Raw genomic sequence first — 10,704 nt, forward strand, 5'->3', positions numbered from 1 at the left:
CCAGTTTCTACAGAATAATAACTGGCATTTACGCTCAACTTCTATTTGGGTTATAGTTAATCTCACTCTTCTTGAAAGTCCCAATGCACTTGGTCAAATTATGATTTTGCATAGGCTTGGCATAGTTTCTCAAATACAGAGGATGGTCAATGATTCTCACATAGATGTGAAGGTCTTTTATTCTTCATCCCAAACTGAATTCATTTTATACTTTTGTTAAGTATTATGTTAATTTTCTTCTATTGTTGCAGCTTCATGCGAGACATGCACTTGGGCAGATTATTACTTTTGGTGATAGCTAAATCTAATAAAATCATGGGATACAATTCCTTTGGCACATGCAAAAATGGGAGATTTCAATAGAAATTGTATTCTTTTGTATTCACATCTTATGTATATTGCATCCTGCATTCAAAATCAGCTTTTAATATGGTATGTTAATTTTTTTCAGTAGATGATGTTCAATAGGATACTCTGTTTACTGATTATAGGTGTCCCAAAAAGTTTCCTTAAAAGATGAAAGTTTTTTATTATGTCATATATCTGATTGCTTCTTTAATGTTTCCCTTTCCAGGTGTATCAAGTTGGATTAGTTTTTCTTTTTTAACCAATCAGAGCAGTGTGAAAAGCTTTTTGATTCCATAAGCACTCCTGACCACGTTACTTTCAGAATCTCATTTCCTTAACTGCACACAATATTATGTGCTACTTTTTGTAAATTAGAATATCAATGTAGATTTACAGGTTTAATGTTGTAAGATATGAGTAGTAAATGTACCATATACCATGAATATGGATTGTAGATTGTAAGCCAACAATATACATTTGGATTGTGGATCATAAATTTGATATATTTATGAATTTGGTCTCTTTTAATTTCTATATTTCGATATAGGTATTGTGAATAATTAGTAAAAATCTATAATTAGAAAATCAGTAACAGCGACCGATTTTAGATTTTCAAGTTAGACATCAACAACCGATTTTATTAACAACCGATTTAGCGACTGAGAAGTTGGTTGCTATTTAGTGACCGATTTTCTAAACGACCAATTTAGCGACCAAAAAAGTGGTCGCCATTTAGCGACCGATTTTATTAGCGACCGATTTTATTAGCGACCGATTTAGCGACCAATATCCTTTGGTACTAGTTTGGTAGCATTGGTTGAAAATTGGTCGCTATTTTTAAATTAGCGACCAACAGAATCGGTCGCTAAATCTGTCGCAAAGGGTTTAGCGATCGATTTTCGAAAAAAATCGGTCGTTAAATTGGTCACTATTCCAATAATTTCTTGTAGAGAATTATTTAGCCCATCAGAATATTTATTATAGGATTTTACGTCTTTATTACTTCGATTCTCTTAGCACGTATAAATACCCTTCTATATTGAATCATTTCACACAATTTGAATACACCCAAATCCTTTCTTTACTCCTCTCTCTTATCTTTCAAACAAATATAATTGACACCGCTAAATATTTTTCATATATATATGGTCATTTTGGTATATATGTTTATTCTACGATGATTATAGTAACTATAGTATTTTAAAAAATGATATTAAAATTAAAGTAATATCTTTTTACTATTTTAGCAACACTTTTTAAAAAGTGTTGCCAAAAAAATTATAATTTTAATTATTACGGTGATTATAGTAACTATAGTATTTTAAAAATGAATGTTAAAATTAAAAAAAAAATATATTTTTTATTATTTTAGTAATATTTAAAAAAAATATTATTAAAAAATATAATTTTAATTTTAACAACAGTTACATAACTAATATATATCGATTGATTAGAAAATAATGAAAAATAAAATTTCAGAATCTTAAATAGTAAATTACATAATTTTTCTTTAAGAAATATTTTTTAAGATTCGATACAGCGGTTCAAAACAGTGTACTTTCAGTAACATAACTCTCTTTTGGGTTAGTTGGTGTATAATAAAACTCACTCTCTTTTGATACGAAAACTAAATTGGGTGTTTAATTGCTGGTACCTATTTCTCTCTTCAATTTAATGTTCCACACACACGTACGCGCAAATAAAAATAATAAAGAAAATGAAAGAATGCAAAAGAAGTAAAGCGAGGAGGGTAAAAAAGGATACGTGGAAAGACGTGAAGGAGAAGAGGGTGGTAGGGTGGTGAGATTGATGATTTTAACAGTGTTGAGTTTAATATTATTATAAGGTTAGAATTCGTGTGTGTGTGTTTTCCGTTTTGTTTGAAAAAGCAAAAGTGGTTTGAGAAAGAGACAAAGAGATTCTGGTTTTTATGCCCAAAACCCGAGAGAACACCCCAAACCAAGCATTTGTTTAGTGACAACCCACACGAGCGGTTCTCGAACTCCATGCACTGCACAATGCACATCATCATGGACTTTTCTACACCCAAAATACAACCAAATCGTAAAGTACCAATAACACTCTCATACTTTACTACACTATCCTTCATTTCTTTTTATAATTATTATTGTATGTTCTTTTTAAAATTATATTAAAAATAAGGGAAATACTTTAAAATTTTAAAAATATAAATGCAACGAATATTTAAGAGATAAAAAGAATATTCACAATTCAACTATATATGTATATAAAAGATTAGAGGAATGCTAGGGGCCAGCAGTTTTTGGAGTTTATAGCCATCAAATAGCCATCAATGAGGCTTTTAATGGTGTAAGATTAGTGTGAGATTTCATCCAATGACTCACTCTTCTTTGATGGTTACATGCTGGTCAGAATTTGATAAAGTTGCTGGCCCCCTAGACTTTTCCAAAAGATTAAATATAAAATCGGATATTACTATAGAATATATATTATAATATAAAAATAAAATAATATACGTATCTATTTATACATAAATATTTACGGTTTTAATTTTATTTTAGTGTATACATTTTTTATGCCAACAGTAGTTTTTTATTTTATAGATGCAGTTTATTTAAGTTAAGAGGGGAGAACTGCAAGACCAGTCTCAAAATAAGGACCCCCCCTGAATCCTGATCTGATTTCTTTTCTTTCTCATAGAAACAGAGAATTGAAAATACAGTGAATAGAATCGTGTGAGTTACTCTCTTTTTTTCTCACCTTTTAATTTAATTCCGTTATTGCTATAAAATAAAAATAAAAAATAAAAAGAAATTAAGAAGCAGCATAATTCAACTCTCTTCCATGCTTACAAACATCCCCTTCTATATTTTTGCTATTCATCTTCTTTAAAAACAAGGGTGTTTTGGTGTTTCTTCTCATTCCTTCTTCCTTTCAGGTTCCACCCCTATTACTTACTCTTCTTCCTTCATTCTCTTCTTTTCTTTATTCCTCTCTCTCTCTCTCTCTCATCAATCATGGGCAAAAGAGAGAGAATATACAAACACAGTGCTATCAAGTCCTCAACTTTCACGCTTTTGATTCTCACAACACATAACCAGTAATCATCATAAAAAAGAAAGACAGAAACTCCATTATTCTCACAACACATTCACTGTTCTTTCTCTTGCATTGTGTTGAAGCTTGAAACTCCTTTAATTTCTGGTTCCAAAGTTGGAACCTTTTGCTCCTATTTAGCTCAGTTTCCTTCTCTGGTTCTTTCTGGCCATGATGATGAGCTCACAGCACTTCAACAATGGTGGAAGTGATGGTGGTGGTAGGTTCTTCCCTTCACTCCCTGTTCCTCCTTCTTCTTTTCCCCTTGTTGTTCCTCCTCCTCCACCTTCTCTGTCCAACACTTCAGGGGTTGTTGTGATGAGTCATCATCATCATCATGCAAATGGGGTAGAGAATCCTGAACTTATCATGATGGGGCTTCAGATTTTGAGCTCTTCAAAGTGGAAAATGGGAACCAACAACAACAGTGAAAACAAGAGCTTGTCTTTGAAGATTGGCGATGAGGAAGATGAAATAGATGGAGGAGAAGAAAGAGAAGAAGGTAATAGTAAAGGGCCTTGTTCTTCTTCTTCCAATGGAGGAAAAATTGGGCATGTGAAACTCTGTGCTAGAGGCCATTGGAGACCTGCTGAAGATGCACAACTCAAGGCCCTTGTTTCTCAATATGGCCCTCAAAACTGGAACCTCATTGCAGAACATCTCAAAGGAAGATCAGGTAATAATAATAATATTTGTTTGGAATCTCTAAATCTAACAAGCATCCATTAATGTTTGTTGTTGTGATTTCAGGTAAGAGTTGTAGACTAAGGTGGTTTAATCAGCTAGATCCAAGAATTAACAGAAGAGCTTTCTGTGAAGAAGAAGAGGAGAGACTCTTAACCGCACACAGAATGTATGGTAACAAATGGGCCATGATTGCAAGACTGTTCCCTGGAAGAACAGATAATGCAGTCAAGAACCACTGGCATGTGATCATGGCTCGAAAGCAGAGAGAGCAATCAAGCATGTATAGAAGGAGAAAACCTCCTCCTGTCTTTTCTCCTCCTTCTGTTGAAGAAGGTGTTGTTCTTCTTCCTCCACCCAAGGCTTTGGAATTGACTCTATCATCAAACAATAATAATGTAGCCAGTGATGATCAGTTAACTATCTCAGATGAATCTGTCTCAACAGAACTAACTGCTCCTACTTCATTTTTTCATAAGATTGGTCAAGGTCAACATTTTTTATTTGGCCTAATTAAATTATTGTTGCTAGTTAGATGAATACTAATATATGGTTTTTGTGGTGTGGGATTAATTGCAGGTGTGGGTGGAATGAATGTGGGTTATGAGAAATTCTATGGTGGTTGGAATAATGGAAATCTTAAGTGTGTGGACCAATCAAATTTTTCAGAATCAAATAACTCATCATCAGAAGTCTCAGTATCTGAGTCAGTAGGCACCACCAATAGGTCCTATCTCTCAATTTCTGGAGAGAGTGAAAACCATAACATCAGGAACAAGATTAACAACATGCCAGCATTCATTGATTTTCTTGGGGTTGGAGCTACATAATTTCCAAGGGTTAGGAAAGTGAGGCTAAGCTAGCTAATAGGCAGTGTTGTGTTTTGTTTTGGTTGGGTTTGTAATGCATTCAAATGGGGTCTGTTGTTGTAGGGTCCTGTTTTGCATTTCCTTTTGTACAGTTAGTTCCATAAAAGGCTAAAAGTAACTAAAGTAAAAAAGTGCAATCAATAGAGGGATGAACAAACAAAAATTTGGAGAAAGAGAGAGAAAAAAAAAAAAAAAAAAAGAAGGAAAGAGGTTAATATTTAGTACTTAGTAGTTAGTAGTATGACATGTTTGTTATGATCTTATGACTCATGATGAGTAGTTATGGGATTCAAAAAGGTATGCTATTTTTTTTTCAAGAAAAAATATTCTTGTACTCATTTTTCTCAAACTACTCTTTTATATATGTCATTAGGTGACTTCATATACTCTTTTAGATACATTAATTTTTTTAAGTATTAATATAGTAAAAGATAAAAAATGGCACTCGGGTACACAAAAATAAAGCGTTAATTGTGGGATATCATTGAAACATAAGTACCTGTGTTATCAAAATATTTTTTACGATTTTTTAAGTATGAAATGAGTCATGTATCCACTTTGTTATTTTATTGAAAAAAATAGTGATATTATTCTTTCATTCATAAAAAATTTCGATATTTTAGAATGTATCAGGATCATCCAATAAAAAAGATTTTAATTTTTTCAAATGAACAATTGCAGACTTATTAATTCTAATAACAGATTACAAACTGGATCATTTGGATTTTTTAATTCATAAATATGAATGTCAGACCTATGAATAAGAATACTTCTCAAACTCAAAAAGAAAAGAAGTTAAAATGTAAAATTTAGAAAAGAACTACATCTAAAAGATATAATATATGCAATTTAATCTGATAATTATATTAGTTTATAATGGAGAGACCTTAAAAACAGTGAGTATTACCACCACACTTGTAATATTTTTCTTTTGCTTCCTATTTTAACTTTTATTTTTTGGACTGAACCTGCTATAGAAGAAGCGGGTTGAGGGGGGTATTGTTAGGCTGTGTCACTTTTGGCATTTTGTTATTAATCTGAAGCCAAAGTTTCTTGACTATAGGGACTGGTCATTATTTCCATGACTCACTCACCACCCTGGAACATGTTTTTGAAAGGCTTTTCTCAATGTTGCATCTTGTCATTGGGTTTGGTGACTTTTCTTTTGGCTATTATATGGGTGTTTGGTATTAGATGTTTGACCATATTTGACATGCACCGGCAATTATTCCTATCTATTATTAATATATGGTTCAATTAATTCTTTTGTAACAATTACTAGATGATTGGGTTTGTTTTTGGCTAGTACTAATGTTTAATTATTAACATTTGTAGTATATTTCCAGCTAATTAATAATAAATTTTCAAACCTACAAATGAGAGATATGCTGGCGATCGTGGTTTATGTTCATCAGCGCGGATATCATACATCATTGTATCTAAAATAACGGAAATGTTTGGTAACCAAAGAAAATCAGCAAAAAACAGTCATAATTTGTCTTATTTAACATTCATTAGTTGTTGTGACAATTAATGAATGCTAAATAAAACAAGTTCTGACTGTTTTTTTTGTCTTCCTAACATTACTCCTAAAATAATTTATACAATAATACATTCTGAATAATTGCAATCTACATATTTATATTTATGGTTAAATAAGTATTTTTTACCACAATATTTTTTTATATAAATTGAGTAAATGAACATTTTTGGCTCCTTAAACTTTTCTTTTGACAAAATGACAATAAAAAAATGATATTTGATATTCCAAAGATCATCTCAATAGATCAAATATATTATATATTTTTTTAAAAGTGACAAACAACTCATGTATTTAATCTAAAATTATTAAAATGTTTAAAACATTATTATTATTATTATTATTATTATTTTACTAAAGATAGGAAACTCAAACCTGCGACCTCTTAAGTGAATATGGAGAGATTATACCATTTGAGTTATAACTTATTGGCTAAAATATTATTTAAACGATATATAAAAAAATGAAAAACTAATTGATTACTAGAGCTTTTTATTTTAATTTTCTTGATATGTTTGCTATTAATTAAAAAAACAAAAGAAATTAAATTAATGTAAAATCACTGAATTTGGAGAGTGAAAAGATCTTATTTTTTAAGTAATCGTAAATAAAATAGTTTTAAAATCTGAGTTTTAGAGTCTTTTTAAATACATATTCTTACAATGGGTGTATTTTTCAAACTGAAATCATCTTTAAAAGTCAAAATATCATTTTTTAGGGTTATTTTGTGAAAAGTAAAACTTTTGGAGGTCATTAAACTAGTAGTTTTTATTCTAAAATTTTTGCTAAGGTGGATGCATGGTCAGCCGTTTGAGTATGCCCTTTGATCCATAGCACCCGTATGGAGAGTTGATGTTCTGATTGATAATTTGGGAGACTTGATAACTCCCAACAATGTTGAGTAATTAATAAAATAGAAAAATTACAGCAATTTCTTTCTACTCAACAAAATTGTCACGAAAGTAATCGTATGTGAAAATGTTTCTGATCACTGTTGCTTAAGTAGATTAGAGTTGTTTACATTATAAGGGAGGCGCAAAATACTGGTGATTTTTTTATTAGCGGCGATTTTAAACCGCGACAAAATCAAAGGTCGGCGGCTTACTGGACCGCCATGATTATGGGTATGGGGATTAGGTTTGGCGGCGGTTTCCAGCAATCGCTGGTATAACCGCCGCTAAATCAATATTTCGCAACAATCGTTTCTACAAACTGCTGCCAAATGCGAGTGACACGATTTCCAGCATGTTTACCGGCGGTTCTAAAACCGCCACTATTTACTTAGGTGTTTTCAAGTTGACGCGTGTTTTGCGGCGATTTTAAAACTGCCACAAAATGAAACTAAGGTTTCGGGCACACTTACGTGCAACCGCTGCAATATTGGACAAATTTGGCAAACTCTGAGGCACTTTTCGGCGGTTCAAAAATGCCACTAAATTAGAAAAAAGTTTTTAAAAAAATAGAAAATTTGGGTTTTTCTAAAAAGATCGTACAATTTTTTTAAAATATTATAGAACTATTTTTTTTTGCTTTTTAGATTTTCTATTATTTTAACAGTTAATATTTTCAACTTTAAAATCTAAACTTGTAGCAAAAATAATAAAATAATATGCAAAACAAAATAATATATTCATGAAAATACGAAGAAAACAAATCTCTTGCAAAGAGTTGCATAGTCTAATTCAAAAAATATTTTAATCAATCCAAAATATCTCCAATCCTAATATATTATATTTCACTCTATCATTCCACAAAAATCATCCCTGCAGCGATGTCTGGTGGCAGCTTCTCACTCTGCCGTTGAAATAGATAAATCAGAGCACTCTCCATCGCCTGCCTCTTTTTCTTCTATGTTCCTGCCTCATCCTCCATCACCTTCCTCTTCAACTTCTCGCCTTCCAGCTCTGCCTGTAATTCAAGCAGCTTCCTCTGGGTCTCCTCTACTTGAACTCTGTTGCCCGGCGTATGTGAATTCGGACAGAAGAGTTGACTAGGAGTCGGTGCGAAACCCACACCACGTACTCTACCCGGTTTGTCTTTTCCAAAAACTTGAGCCATGGAATCATTTTGCGAAAACACTCTAGAAGACTCATCCTGTTACTAAATCTCCTCAATTCTTTCCTACAGACACAAATTAGAAAATACCATCATTTTGTTGATGGGTCCATCTCGTGTCAAGAACACATCAAACAGGATGATTAATTGTATCACTTTCATCACAATAAAATATTACACACAAATATGAATAAAAAAATTGGTCTCAAAAGTTATTTACATTAAACAACCAAAATAAAGTATCTGTTTCATAGGATGCCAACCACTATAAAAAGAAATAAGGGATAAGTGAAACTGAATTATTTCAATTCTACCCTAACTGTTTCTAAATTACATTGAAATTGAAACTGTCTAGAAACATTTGAGGTGAATTTCCAACAATAATTACAAGTAAGCTGAATTGAAAATTGTAAAGTTCTTTTGGTCCATTTTGACATAGGGGAGTAAACCATTCAGTAAAGCTAAATTTCCAACAATTCTACCCTAACTGTTTCTTTTGCGTTTTTCCTGCACTTCTCCTATTGGTCCATCAGAGACAAAGGGCGATTAGAAAATAATTTAAAAAGACTCAATGCAACATAAATTGTATTGTTGCGTACCAATGATATACTAGATTACCTTCGTCTCAGCTTTGGTGCGATAGTCAAGGAACTATCTCCAATGCTCTCGATCAATTCTCGATGGACGATGCTCAACATTTTGTTCAGTCGTGAATGTTGGCTCGTAAAAAGCATTATACAACCTCAGCCTTGTTTCCTTCCAAGATTTTCCCATTATTTTCAAAATATTTTTCTTGATAATTCCTTCGCTCTCTTCATCAAAGTGAAAAAGTTGCTACACAGATAATACAATTTGTCAATAATTGTAAAAATAAGCAGATTTAATTCAAAGAGAATATAAACTTTTACCTTGACACATTCGTTATAAACCTTGTCTTTAGTGGTAATCTTACGCCCACTTTCCTCACAGATAGAAAATTTTTCATAGTTAGATCCCAGCAGTCCAAGCACGCCACTCAACAGTCCAACTTTGTCTCCAATCGGTTGCTTTTCGTTGTTGAACTTGAGCACGATCCTTCTACCGTTAGGCCGTTCCATAGCCTCCCTCACGCTTAATTTTGCGGGCTTGATTGTGCCGTCGGAATCTATAAGCCAAATATAATACCTTATGTGTGTATCCGTTGTGGACAGTATGGAAGAAAATTAATATATAACATAATAATATTAACATAATACCTTATTATATGCTTAACAAAAGAAGCATGATGGATCACACCAGCATAAAACATGCATAAATTGGAATAGAATTGGAATACTTGAAGAAAATTAAAAAAAATGACTGACTTCTAATATAAAAAATTAATAATAAGTATAAATATTTTGATAATTCAGAATTTTTTAAAATATTTTGATAGGCCACAAAATACCTTTTATCTAATTAAAAAATAAAAAACAAGAAATAAAAAACACAATTCAAACAATGGAGAAGGTCAAATGTCGTTGACTGTGTTGCAATGGAAAGCATATGGGATGAATGAATTAGGGTATAGTGTAAATTAAGAATTGGTTTGATGCTCTTCTCATAGTTGAAACTTAGAAAATTAATATATAATGGAGCCTAAATCATGTTGATCGAAGAAAAATAATTAAATGTGTTACTAATGATCTTAATCATTCAAAATTCTGTAGTCTTGTGTCCTCTACGACTCTGAGCTCCAGAAGCATCAAAGAGGTCGTCAACTTCTTCATCAAGAGAATCTACCTCATTTGAGTTAGCGTCCAAGTTTACATGGCCTGATAGCGAGTTCTGGGAACTATTTGTACTCGTCTGTGGAGTAGGCATTGGTTCACTTCGCAGTGGATGGAACGGGCGTGAAGTTGCGGGGACACTATCACCATTGGTCGAGGGAATTTGAGAGTCATCATGGTGGGAAGCCAAAGCCACTGTCGCTCCCGTTTGAGGTTGCTGAAATCCTAGTCCCAATTTTAATTTTTTCGTGTAACGGCCTTTCCGAGCCATCTTAAACTCCTGACACCAACAAGCAAACAAAAAATTATACAAATAGTCATGATCCATAGTTGTTTTTTCTGATTTTTAATCTCAAGCAGCTTATGAGGCATTTCATTCTTG

At 32.4% G+C, this 10,704-nt stretch overlaps 1 protein-coding gene across 2 annotated transcripts; it reads left to right on the plus strand.

Annotated features, from left to right (window-relative positions):
* The first annotated feature begins 2,973 nt into the window (after positions 1–2,973).
* LOC107604750 (uncharacterized) lies at positions 2,974–5,363 on the plus strand. 2 transcript variants are annotated; one of them, XM_016306414.3, is made up of 3 exons: positions 2,974–4,102; positions 4,177–4,599; positions 4,690–5,363. In XM_016306414.3, exons 1-3 carry the CDS (start codon positions 3,598–3,600, stop codon positions 4,938–4,940), a joined length of 1,179 nt encoding a protein of 392 aa, XP_016161900.1. In that variant the 5' UTR covers positions 2,974–3,597; the 3' UTR covers positions 4,941–5,363. The 2 variants fall into 2 exon arrangements, with proteins under 2 accessions (XP_016161900.1, XP_020960388.1); XM_021104729.2 differs by having other exon boundaries at positions 2,976–4,102; positions 4,177–4,446.
* Positions 5,364–10,704: the final 5,341 nt, after the last annotated feature.

Source organism: Arachis ipaensis, chromosome B6 (genome assembly GCF_059453495.1).
Source record: "Arachis ipaensis isolate K30076 ecotype BB chromosome B6, ASM5945349v1, whole genome shotgun sequence".
Taxonomy (NCBI): Eukaryota; Viridiplantae; Streptophyta; class Magnoliopsida; order Fabales; family Fabaceae; genus Arachis; species Arachis ipaensis.

What these genes read in the sequence shown, in the direction of transcription:
- LOC107604750 (XM_016306414.3), top strand. Translation starts at nt 3,598, where the DNA reads ATGATGATGAGCTCACAGCACTTCAACAATGGTGGAAGTGATGGTGGT. An exon ending in ACATCTCAAAGGAAGATCAG is followed by an intron (nt 4,103 to 4,176) that starts GTAATAATAATA and finishes TTGTGATTTCAG; the next exon opens with GTAAGAGTTGTAGACTAAGG. An exon ending in TTTTCATAAGATTGGTCAAG is followed by an intron (nt 4,600 to 4,689) that starts GTCAACATTTTT and finishes GATTAATTGCAG; the next exon opens with GTGTGGGTGGAATGAATGTG.